This window comes from Sciurus vulgaris (assembly GCF_902686455.1).
Source record: "Sciurus vulgaris genome assembly, chromosome: 9".
In the NCBI taxonomy this organism is placed as follows: domain Eukaryota; kingdom Metazoa; phylum Chordata; class Mammalia; order Rodentia; family Sciuridae; genus Sciurus; species Sciurus vulgaris.
Window position 1 is genome coordinate 30,311,603 of NC_136469.1, and position 13,685 is coordinate 30,325,287.

At 32.6% G+C, this 13,685-nt stretch overlaps 1 protein-coding gene across 9 annotated transcripts in view; it reads right to left on the reverse strand.

Moving 5' to 3' along the window:
* The window catches only part of FBXW7 (F-box and WD repeat domain containing 7), a 191,202-nt gene that overhangs the window by 16,492 nt on the left and 161,025 nt on the right, over positions 1–13,685 (reverse strand). For all 9 annotated transcript variants that reach the window (XM_079153436.1, XM_079153430.1, XM_079153434.1 and 6 more), the window contains 2 exons: positions 11,720–11,802; positions 8,346–8,487 (listed from right to left, as the gene is read on the reverse strand). In XM_079153436.1, coding sequence (XP_079009562.1) covers positions 8,346–8,487; positions 11,720–11,802 — 225 coding nt within the window. The remainder of the gene's footprint in view (positions 1–8,345; positions 8,488–11,719; positions 11,803–13,685) is intronic.

A 13,685-nucleotide genomic window follows, 5' to 3' on the forward strand; every position in this document is an offset into this window, starting at 1 on the left:
CATTATTATGACAGTTATTTGTTCATCTACAACTATGATACCATTGACATGCCAAAACTTTATTCCAGAAACATCAATTTGGGTAACTGAGTAAATAGGGAATTTTGATTTTCCTTTCTCTATATTCTTTCAAATGGGCATCATAACATTTGATGGTTTTCCTAAGACACTCACCTAAGAGGAGACTAACAGCATCATTTAGAGAAAAATTAGTAACTGGATATCTGGCATATCTGAAAAGTCTTTTTCACAAATAAAAGGGTTTTGATTTGTCTTATGAAAATAATTTCAGATAAAAATAGCAAATAATAGAAAACAGAAGCTAATTTAGTATTAAAATCAAAATATAAGCAAAGATCAAGAGTATAAGAAGTAAAATGCTACGCTATAGAAAAACAAAAATATATAATTATACTCAAAGAAGGACAACAGGAGATTATTTGTGGAAAAAAAAATTCCCCCCAGTGAGGAGCACCCGCACAGAAAGCCAGTATTCGTATAGAAAAACTTAAAAACCATGTAAATAATTTAAAATGTTGAAATTTCACAATAATCATGGAAAACATTTAAATAATCTCAAAATACATAAGTGAAAAAACACCTTTGGTTGGGCCTTTGTTTCTGTAAGTCTATGCCTGTGTAAGTAGCTCTGCAAATTATTACGTCCATTTCAGAATGGGGTGAATAGAGAATAATAAGTGAGGTTTGGAACTAGAAAGATCTACAATTTTATACTCCATTTCCTGCTCAAAAAAGGAAGCTTGGATTTTGTTGCATTTGAAATACATAATAGCTAAAAACTGAGATATCTTAAGCATACAAGAAGCCTTACTCAGAATATTTCCTAAGGCATTTTTATTTATTTATTTTATTTTATTTTATTTTATTTTTCCTAAGGCATTTTTAAAAGTATTTACCCTTTGAGAATTTACAATGAACCTCATCTCTTCTTTCCTATCATTAAGTACAGATTATGGTAATACTATGAAAAATTTCAATAGTATTTAGTTATTTCTATAATATATTCCATTTTACCACCTAATATAAGGAACCACAGGCTCTGATAAATTTTGTCTTTATTTTTTCTTTTTTATTTCGACATATATATTTGGAACATTCATCAAGTATTCACCTTACATACTTTTTGGTTGGAATGAGAATTTACACATAAAAATGTAAAACACCACATACATGTGTATGCACACACATGGTCAATATACGTTGGTTTCCCTCATATAATCTTAAGCCCTGACTCAAAACTTACCTATTCGACAATCTGATGACTCTCTAATCATCTATGACTACTTAGCATCCATAGTATAAACTCACTAACTTATTGATTTACATCCCTCACAGGATTTGAAGTGGTTTTTCATAATGTGTTTTCCCTCTCCATCTACATCATAGAGGTTTGTAGATACTGCTACTATAAGGACATGCCGAGCTGGGGTGATGGATAAGTATGCTGACTTAATTAAAATGTGGCTTTAATGAAGGTATTCGATAGCAGAATAATTTTAGAATAAACTTCTTAATCTTCATCTATATGAACGCCTACTTTAAAAATATTTTTGGATGTGTTCGTGGTTAAATTTTGATTTAACAACCAAGATATTCCATGTAAATTTCTACACTAAAAAGTGAAAAAACTTTCAATGTATTTACTACTTTACATGCTATACAGGTATGGATTGCATTAATAAATACTATATAATATCTAATTTCAGGTAATAAATCATACATATTCAATGTATTTTTTCAGTTAACGAATTACTGATGATTTTTTAAAAAGAACAAAAACCAGTATCAATACAAAGTATGTAGGAGAGAAATATCTTTTATCAAATCTTGTAACAGATAAGGTGTAGAATGGAAAAATAAACCAGAATAGATGATAAATAATTCAGTTCTTAGGTAAATGTTTGAAACTGTGTCAGAAATTTCTATATATTTAAGAGAAAGTCCATGAAAAAAAAATTATGCCTGGATAGCAAAATGTCTCTAAGACTCCAAACAGCATTTTGAATAATATTTTAATTTTGATTTGAAAGAATATTTGATTTAACAAGAGTCAAATGAAATTAAAATTCTGTCTCAATTTAAATTACATACACATTCAGTAGATGTTACTTTGAGCTATTTTATTAAAAAGTATATCACGGACAAGGATTAGGAACATAAGCTATAACTATATAGTAAGTGAGATTTGCTCCTCCATCTTTCTCTAAATCTCCACTTCCATAGTCGTGCTCGTTTCAGTAAAACACAATTCTGTTCTACAACTCGCTCAGGTCAAAAATTAGAGTCATCCCCGACTCCTCTCTCTCACCAACAGATGGATCCGACCGAAATGAATTCTGTGGCCTCACACATCAAAGCATGACCTTCATCTGATCATTATTACATGGTCTAAGCCACTAGTACCTCTCGCCTGGATTGTCGTACACCCCCTGACTGGACTCCTGGCTTCCTACCTTTGCCCTCCTTCTTCTATTGGTACTCAGTGATATTGCTAAAGTCACTTCGCTGCTTAAAACCTTCTACTGGCTTCCCACTGCAGTTAAATAAAAACCAAAGTCCTTGGTTGGCCCACGAGGTTCTAATTTCCTACTCCTTTCCCTCTTATTTACCCTTTTCTGTCCACACATTCTTTCTAGGCCTCAAACACTCCAGGCATGCTCTGCTTCGGAAGCCTTTTCACTTGCTATTCCCTGTCACGTTCTACTCCAGATACCTACAAGGTGGCCTGCTTGCCTTCTTCCCATCTTCCCTCCCTCGCTGCCCTCCCTGGGCAACTGTTTAAAATCTGAAACCAGTTCAACAAGTCCTCCTGATAAGAACATAAGTCCCATGAAAAGGCAATTTTTGTCTGTTTTATTCACTGTTGTAACCCAGACCTAAAGTAGGGGTGAGTGCAAAATAGGCATTCAGTAAATATTTGTAGAATAGATGAATGAATCCCCAAAGAGCAAGGGAGTACTATACCAATGCTATCTCAAAACTCTCTATAGAGTGCTTCTTTTCTTTATATTTGATGGTTAACACTAGAACTTGCTTGCTGTCTGGTTCCAAAGCTAGTTTCAAATTCTGTACATGATTGAACAGCAAGGGAAGTATGTACTAACTTGAAAACATTGCAGTTAATGACCATATTAATACAAAAAGAACAAAACCTACAACAACCTTTTAATGAGGAATAGTGGAAAGAACATTTTACTTAGGATTAGGAAACTAAACTTAGGCAACACTGTCACTAACAGGTTACAATTTAACTTCTTCGGGCCTTAGTTTATCTGCAAACTGTTGAATAACTGATACTTTTTATCTTTGCTTTTGTCTAAAAAGTGGTCCTCCTAGAAAAGGAAAAAAATTCACCTCTTTTGGTCTTTCATGACCAAAAAGGGAGCATATTAAAGGGGATAGGAAAAACATTTCAGATTTAGAAAGGATCAAGAGAAGCAAATTTATTTTGTGGGCAAAACTGCAAATGCAAATTTGAAAATTTCCCCATGAAAGTGTCATTTTATTTCAGGAACTGGAGCACATAGGTAGTAACAGAAGAGAAGAAGGGGCAGTGAAATGTACCCAGGAGCCTCACTGTGTAAACTCACTGTGGAAGTAGATGGAGACTCAGAGACTCCAGTCTCCCCAAACTGACCACAGTGTACAGGAATCACATAGTCCCACAACCTACCATCTGAGGATCTGATTCAGTGGTCAAGATATAGTTGAGGATATTTTATTTTTCTAAACAAGCAACTCATCCAGTGTTGGTGTAGGTGATTCATAAACCAACACTGGGAACCTCTGGTCTAGGTGATCCTCAATGCCCCAGTCAGGTCCAATATTGTACGACTGTGGGTAATACTGTGCCTGAATTGCATGTGGGAAATAACTCACTTCTGTAATGCTTCCACCATTCCACTGTGGGAATAGTTCTAATTTTTAAGTTCTACTTAACATCAAAATCTGACCCAGAGAACATAATACAGGTTTTATTTTCTGAAGAAACCAAGAATCAGTCTCTTTGTACTTTTATGCAAAAGTCTTTCAAATATTAAAGACATATAAAATTCTCCCTTAGTCTTCTCTGGCCAAGTACACAATTTTCTTCAACTCATCCACATAAGGTTTAACAAGGTTTCTCATATTATAATTAATACAGTTTCAAAGTAATAATGAACTTAGCCTTTTTGGGTACTATCCTGTAGGTTTTAATCTTTTGTTGATAAGCAAACAAGATTTATAAAATAAGTCAGAAGATATGTACAGTTTCTATGTTAGCATGAAACTTGATTAAATCCTTCAATTTAGTAGATTTGACTCCAATTTAAATATCAAAACAGAAGTATTTTATATTTTCTCATTTTATTATTTTGAGGGTAACATCTTTTCAAAAGACATTTACAGGTTTAATGCAAATATGCTTTGATTAAAATACTGTGAAACTAAGCACATTAGTACAACATTAAAGTTCTTCCATGTAATTTCTTTGATCTTCATGATAATATGTGAAGTTAGTATTTTTGACAGCCCCTTTTAAGACCATGGAGACGGAGGCCCACAAAGGCTGTATCTTGACCAGTGGAGAGAGCTAACATTAATGGTCTCCATTATATTTCCAAGGATAGCTTTAAATATACCTACATGTTTTCCTCCTTTTGACAAATTCATAGTGTTGTATTTGTTTTATGGACTATGAATATAAAGGGAAGAGTGGTTACATAACATCAGTAAAATTACCCACTTATTAAGAGGCAAAGCCAAAATTGGAACTAAGAGCTTTCCATCTAGGTCATACATGCTTCTTTCAGGATGCCTCGGAACATAAATGTTACCAAAAAAGAATGTTCTTGCTATTAGTGCCTTTACCTAGTCTAAACATTTCAAGTGAGAAACCATATATTAACACCCAAAGGACATAAACAAACAAAAAAAGATCAACTCTCTCCCTCAAAATTAACAATCTGAAGCATCAATTTGGTTGCACAAAAAAGTAGAATCCATGACTACTGAAAATTCAAATGGTACAAAATTTGTTTTTATAAATTTTTTTGTCTTTAATTTGCACTTCTATTTTGTAGTAGCATTCTGTTTTAATTTCCTTTTATCCAAAATGGTGTATCATTGTTCTCATTCAATTTATAAATTGAGTACAGAGTACTTTGTCAGACTAGATGGAGCTGGACCAAAACAATGCTGTATCACTACCTTAGGAGCAATAGGAGGACAGTAAGGGGACAAGATCTCCCATTTTGCTTGTTATGCAACAGAAAAGTCATCATTAAATGCCCCCACAGCATATCTGTAGAAATCATGCCAGTTTAATTATCCCTCAACTGTACCAAATAGGTCAATTCATGACTTTCCCACTTTACTATGAAATTATATCTGCTTATGAGTTAGGCACTAATGCATTGTAAGACTTTAGGTAAGTGATTCATTTCTAGTTTCTTTGGCACCAGCCCTAAAAACGGGGGCAATCTATGACAATGAAGCTCTGGATGTGTCATAAGACACACACGGTACTCAGAAGATTAAGGTTCCGATCTACCTGTCAAATTGTTCTTTTATTGCTATATATTTGTTTGCTAAAGAATATTTATCTGAAAAAATTACGGTTCTATATCTTCAGGGATAATTCCATGTTAATTAAAAACAGGTTTTCTTCACTGTACCTGCTTCTCATATGAAAAAACGATCAAAAGATTTTGCAGGACCAAAAGCTGGCAAACCGTCTTTAGTTTATTGAGTCTCATTGATTCTAAGAAACAGTTTTTGGTTTTGATTTTTACAATTAATGTTTCTGAAATTGGGATCTATGGAGTCTCAGATTTGATGAAATATAGCAAGTGGTAACATTTGGAGCTTTGATAAAGGAAAGCATAAGGTAACTGAACAAACATTCTATGAAGGACTCACTAAAATACTCTTACTGCAAAATAAAGCATAAATGCCCCTAACTACAGATCAGTATTAGAGTTCCCTTAAAATTGGCAAATATTCTAACTGGTTTGCAAAGAATATTTTGGTACTTTAAAACACTGGGAAAAAAATGGGTCTTATCACATGAAAACAAATATTACTCTAAATAACCTTCTGAGAAGAAATAAACGTTTTCACATACAATCAGAAGCTGTCTATAATGATGACAAGACCTAATTGTGTAATTTTCAATCATGTTAGTATATTCTTGAAAAATTATATGAATCAGGCAGGATGCAGTGGGGTGCACCTATAATCCTAGCAACTGAGGAGGCTGAGGCAAGAGGATTGAAAGTTTAAGGCCAGCCTTGGCAACTTAGTGAGAACTTTCGCAACTAAAATATAAAACTCAGCCTGAAAATGTAAAACTCAAAAGGACTGGGGATGTAGCTTAACAGTGAAGCATCCCTCAGTTCAATCCCCAGGACAAAACTGTGAGAAATCAGCTCTGCATTCCTCCCCAGTACTGTGCTGCAAACTGACATGTGCCTACAAGCACAGCAATGCACACCCACACGCTTGTCTCCTGGCTTAATCAGAGATAATAGGAATCTTTAAATATTCCTTTAAGAATATATAAATGTCTTGAGTTTTATTTGCACCTCTTATTGATAGGTAAATTTCCCTTACAAGAATGGGACAAATAAAATACTTAGAATTCTGAGGCCATGGGAAAAAATAAAAATTTAAAAAAACTGAACCTGAGGTAAAACAATGTAGGGGGAGGGCACGGGTAGGAATAATTTTTGCAGAAATGGTAAGTTTCGTCAACAAATGACTAGGAAAACTTAAAAAAAATACAAAGGCACTGTGTAATTGCAGTGGGTTCATAACTTGTTTTTTCAGATTTTTGTTGTTTTTTCTTTAGTACTAGGGATTGAACCTAGGGGCACTTTATCCCTAGATGCCAGTAGTGGCCCATCTACCCTCTCAGTTGTAACAACCAAAAGTAAGTGTCTTCAGACATTGTTGTCTCAACTAGGGGAGAAGGTGAACACTGTTGAATATCAGGGCTCTAAACTTGGAGTTACCACCTCTCCTCAAATGGGTTATCCTAGTGTATCTGAAATCGCCTGGAGGGTAAAACATCAATTTTAAAATCCACTTAAAGCAACATTGCTTCAAGTGAGTTTTCCATGCCTAGACAAAAAAAAAAAAAAAGAGAGAGACATTTATTTTGTTTTTGCCTAGGTATTTGAAATAGTAGGATTTACATAAGAGGACAGCTTAAAAGTCTGAAATACCAAATGAAGTAAAATGAAGTCAAATGAAATATGTTTTCCAACTATTATTTCCTTATGCATTCATTATGTACCCAACAATTCAAGCAGCCAGAGGTAGTAAAATATATTCATTTTCACATTAGCATGGTAGAAAATATCAGATCTTCACATCATTTCTATTTATTGTTTGCAAAGAATAATTAAGTGCTTAATCCATGCCAACTATTTTGCAAAACACTTGATTCATATGTATTATCTCACAGGAAGAAGAGGTAAATCAATTTAATATCACTATCTTAAGTTATAAAATTCACAACATTCAAGGTTTGGTTGTAACCAATTGGCCCAGTAAATATTCAAAGAATTTAAATACTAGTAAAAGATATTATTTGGAATTTCAGCATGCTGAGAGCCATATACAAACAGGTCATTGATAAGAAGATGCATCCATCAACTCTACTGGGGTTGTAGTGACAGATAAGTTATGTCCAATGACTACTGGAGTTCTTAAATTAATTTAAAGTGCCTAATATATAAGCAACACGGTTTAAAAATTAAGAGTACATTCAACAACCCAAAACCAAACCTAAATAAGAAAAAAAAAAAATGGTCTTACTGCTTAGCAATCAATAAAAATGCACATGTACACCAGAAAATAAGCATTAGACTTTCTTAATTACTACACTTAGAACTTAAAATGAGCTCCCTTATTTTTATAGCATTTTATTGAGATATATGTCACATAAGATTCACAGTTTCAAAATGCACACTTGGTGGTTCCCAGCACATCCACCTTGACGTGTAACCATCACTACTTTGCAGTTCCACAACACTTCCATCACCCAAAGAAGCCCTGCACCTGTTACCAGGTTGTCTCCACCATCCCCTCCCCTCACTGCCTGGTCACCACTGATCTACTTTCTGCCTCCATGCGTTTGCCTATTCTGGATATTTCATATAAACAGAATCAACAGAATCAACATGTGGCCCTTTGTGTCCAGTTTCCTTTACTTAGTATGTTTCTGAGGCTCTTTTATGGAGTTACATGTAACTTAATTCTTTTTTATGGATGAACAACCCCTTATTTTTTATAGCAGTTAAGTAAAGCATTTCAAGTAGTGTGTGTACATATGTCACCTGAAACATTTTTAGCCATTCCTGGAGGCCTGTAGGTGGTTGGACAGATGTAATCCGACGTCGTTGTTGCCCTTGGCCATTGGCTGCTCTCAGGTCCCCAAAAGTTGTTGGTGTTGCTGAACATGGCACAAGCCCAGTGGTACTACAGGGGGGCAAAAAAAAAAAAAAAATATATATACACACACACACACACACACACACACACACACACACACACACATAAAAAGAGTGAAAGCAAAGATACGTATTTCTTGAAAATAATGAATTCTTAATTAATAATAAGAATGATGGCCTGGGCATATTTCAAACATCAGTCCAATTATTCCTTTTATTTGCTTATTCCCAGAGAACATGAATACACAAAACCCATTTTGCTATTCTTGGAGTAAGTTTCCTCCCTCCTACATAACCACCTGTTATTATCCCAGCAATGCTAACTGCAACCAAATGACAGAATCTCTATGGCAAAACTGCAAGTCACAGATACATACATATAATGGTAAAATATTTCCTTAGGTCTGGGGGTGTTCTCTGAGGTAGAACATGAGCTTAGTATGCATGGGGCTCTGGGTTTAATACCCAGGCACAATCAATCAATCAAATCAATCAAATATTTCATAAGGCTGCTCTTCTAAGGCTAGTCTTCAGTGACATAAAGTTAAAATTTTCTTTATAAAAAGATGTATGGAACTATGATTGCTTTTAAAAACTCCAGTGTATAAACAAAATATTCAAATGTTTTGGATATCACTAGTCACACAATTCCTTAAGTTTGCCTAGATGCCTTCATAATTATTTATACTATTAAGCTATTGCTATCTAATTCTTAATTGTTATTTATAAAGCTTAGTCTAGATAGTTGATAAGAATCAGACTTGATTAGACATGGAGTTATTCAAATTAGGTGTCAAGAACTTACAGGCAAAATTAAATAAAATGAAATCATTGAAACATTCTTATCCAATAATCCAATAATTTAAACTTTGAGACAAATAAAAAACCAAACAAATCTGAAATTAAATTCTGCAACTAGTAAAATGAAAGCGGTTAAAACCAGTTGACCCAGCTCTAAAACTATCTAACACTTCTAAAAATGACTATTAGCAGGAAGAACATAAGTATATTGTTAATATATTAAACTGTATTTTTAATTTCTGTATTCAATTAAATTATTTAAACTCAAAGTAAATATTCAGCATTTCTATTTTAGAGATATTATAAAAAAAAAGGAGAGGAAAGTTTAGTTAACAAAATTATATTTATAGAATGATCCTTAATTTCTTGAGTTGTAATAGTGTTTTAAATCCAAAGAACATATACATTGGTTGTGTATCAAGCTCTGATAAATTACTAATGACACAACTTCTGCAATGTTTTCCTCTCTCTCTTTTTTTTTTAAGTGGTGCTGGGAATTGAACCCAGCGCCTTGTGCTTGCCAACTGAGCTATCTCCCCAGCCCCTGTATCTCATTTTTTGATAAGAAATATATTTGAATTGCTATATTTTACAGAAAAATCTTCATACCTGCCCTCTTTAAATCTTTTAACACACATTTAAGTTAACCTCTAATATTCAATCAAATCTATCCTTTCTTTCGAATTCAAAGGTAAATTCAGTTTTGTCTCCAAAATAAAATAGGATGTGCTTATAACTTAAATTTTCCAAGACAAAAAAAAAAAAAGAAAAAAGGAAAATGAGTTTCATCTTATTATCTGTAAAAAATACCACAAAACATCAAATATATACATTAGTAACTGACAAAAATCTCCAAAAACAGACATGGAAATAAATACGAAATATGCCATTGGGTCTAATTCTGTTAGCAAATTTTTTTCAAGAGGCAGTTGCTTTCTCAATAAAAAAGTGAACAATTAAAGATAAACTTTATGTGTTCTATGATAAAATTCAACACTCATTTTTGATAAGCTGCCTTGGAAACAACTGAACAATTTAATACCTTTGTCCTAGTATCAGCCATACTAATAGAAGACCAAAATGATATGGCTTACTGGAATCTATGCATTTATAAAAGAGCATTTACAATTAGCTTAACGTTCAATTCAACTTTCTCATTCAAGAAATACTTTATCAACGTTAGAAGCAAAATGAAGTGAACAGTTTTACTTGTCTCTCTATCCCTCCACACCCTCTGGTGGAAGTGCCAAAACACAGTAAAATTGTCAAAAGGCTAGGAGTCAGAGGGAGGGGGACAGTCAACGTAAGAAAAATCACACAGAAATGAAGCTCCTGAATAACTAAGAGACAGTTTTATTTTTACCCTTTGTATCATCTCTCTAGTATTTTATATGTAAAATTATTCTAATTATTATGAAATTTTATAAAAGAGCATTTGAAAGAAATATTTTCCATAACTGAATGAAATAAGAATAAATTGTTTCTCTAAAGATTAAAAGAGAGAGAGAGAGAAAATCTGTAATAAGTTCAATTTTTAAAAAGCCTTGTATCTGGGTAATGTTACTTTCATTGCATCTTACAGAACAAAAATAACTCTAAGTCAAAATACTTTGAGAAAAAAGAAGGAACTGTGTTATAACCAAGAAATTCTTGGGGTTGCTATCTTCCAATCAGTTATTTGAAGTGACAGTTATACCAAAAAAAAAAAAAGAAAAAAAGAAAAAGACAAAAAAGAGCTCTTAAGATACTTTTGTCATTTAAATTTTAAAAATACAGCATTCCAAGTGACATCCAAAGCCATTTTTAATTGGCTGGATAATAGATATTGTGCTTAAGTTGGCTTAATTAGCGTGAGAGTGGGAAAAGTTGTATACTGATGCAAAATCCAAAAATGATGGACTGAAGCAGGAAACAAGACTACAATTGTATTTAGTTGTTATGGAAACTATTCTACTGGTGTAGAAATGTATGTGTTAAAACATAAGACCTACCAAGCTAATAAAAGGGAATTTCTAACACATTAATTTCATGAAGTAAGATTCAGTAACTGGGAGGGTTAGTTCATTGCTAATAAATTTATCTCCAATTTTGTGAATATAAATATCCTTCTTAGAACAGCTGTTGCTATAGTAACAAGATACATTTGCTCATATTCATATTTTATCATTTACATTTCAGAATTCCTTAAAAATTGTGAGTTTAAAATTTTGCTCACAAGAGAACTTCTACTCACATCTTACTTTAATGTATTAATAACAAAATATAAACTATGGTGGTAGTTCTTCCTCCTATTTAAAATGATTTATTTCCCAATTTTTAGTAACTTTCAAGTATGTTAAAAAGTCAGAACTGTTAATATTATTATTCTATGAGAATAAACTGAAAGAGATACTTTCAGAAGCATCAACTCTAAAAATTATGAGAACCACAAGAGAATCAATTACTATATTTAATATTACCTTGTATATTCTGAGACTTTGCATGGTTTCTTTCCCAAAGAAAAGGAGCGGACCTCGGAACCATGGTCCAACTTTCTTTTCATCTATAAGGTAAAACAAATAAGATACATTAAAAAAAAAAAATCACATCTGCAACTATCAAGTATTGAGTTAGCATGTTAATATTAAAAACTTCTTAAAATTTTCATATGCCTATAATGGAAATTAGGCAGTCAATTAATACAGAAAATAAGTGTTTCACAGTTTCTTCTATTTGTTCTATTTTGTTTTACACTTACAAACTAGAAAGATACATCCCCCCCCTGATATTTTTGTCCAGAGAATAGTGTATGGTGATTTAAAAAATGACATTCATCATATGTAGTCTTTGGGAGTAATACTTTCCATGTTTTTCAGTTAGGTAACCAATATAAGGGGGGAAATCTCATGATAATACATACAGAAAAGAACTACATTTAACATGTCTTCCTCACTGAGCTTCATTTTTCCTTAAAAACATTTATTAAGAAATAACAAACAAAATTCAAAATTTCAAAACCAGAAATGAAAATGAAAACTGAATTTTAAACACCTATATCATTATAAAAAGGTAAAGAAAGCACTAGAAATAAAATAATCTTAAATACAGATCATAATAAAGCATAAAGTAATTTATGTGGGTAATAAGGTCAGTAAAAAAGTAACTCCACAATCAGAAAAATATGGAGATGACATATTGAAGCTGAAGAAAAAAGTCATTGATTGCTATATATACAGAGTAGAGCTCTACTGACAGTCGGGACAAATATGCTAACTTGAAACAACAACAAAAAGCTTTGAGGAGGATAAATTATGCTTTTTATAACATACACCCAACATTTACATTTTTAGGTGTTTCATTATGCCATTAAACTATTTAGGATTGCATTTTGTCAATGTCAATACTGAAATATTTTTTATACTTTACTATCGGTTAACTGGGGTCATATGACCATATGTTTATTTTAGAACTAGAAAATAAGATTCAATAAGATTCAACTTTTTTCTAATTTGAGAACTTCTTTCAGATTTGCATCCACTCATTAATTACTGTATTACTACAAGTTGTTGGGGGGGCCTAGAGTGATGCGTAACTGGACTAATTTTGATAGTAGGTAAAAACCCTTATTTTGCAGTAGCCTTAGTTTCCTGCCTATTGCCTCATAGGAACACCATAACTCAGCATGATACAGTATAAATACGAAAGAGAACCAAAGAGACTCTAAAAATCTTTCTGAGTCACACCAGATAATAAAGATTTTGTTTTATCATCATGAAGAAAGTCTTCTAATCAATACAGGATGATATATTGGGGGCAAGAGGTAAGGGTACAACCAGCTTATCCACAATTTATACCTTAGTTCATGAAATACCTCCTGGAAAAAAAATAGAATTGGTCTGGTTTCTTCCCTTCAGAAGTTTCTTACTCATTACATTGCTTTAAAGGGATTTCTCTCAAAATCCATTATTTTCTTTTTCTAAATAATTGTATTAAAAAGTAAACAAGTAATATAAAAGCTATAACATATAAGTAGCCACTTGTTTCCATGCATATAATTTATAGATATATGTATACACACACACACACACACACACACACGCACACACATATATTTGCAAATGAATCCATAATCGGGAAGGTCGGTCAGTACAGATTACCTTAAAAATCAAGTTTTTTGATAACTTTCACAGATTATCTTCATAAATACTGTGAGAAACTCTAATATTCATTCTAATTAAGTTTGCAATACTGGTTTCAGAACTTCCCAGGATATCTTGTAAATACATTGGTGCAAATGCCATTTGCCACTAAAAGCAAACTTTATTTCCATCTTAGAAATTCTTCAGAGAATAAAAATGCCCCAAAAATATGTATAAAGGAATCACTGAGGAATAATTTTTTAAAATTATTTTATAAAATAAAGCACCTTCTCAGTGACCATAAGTC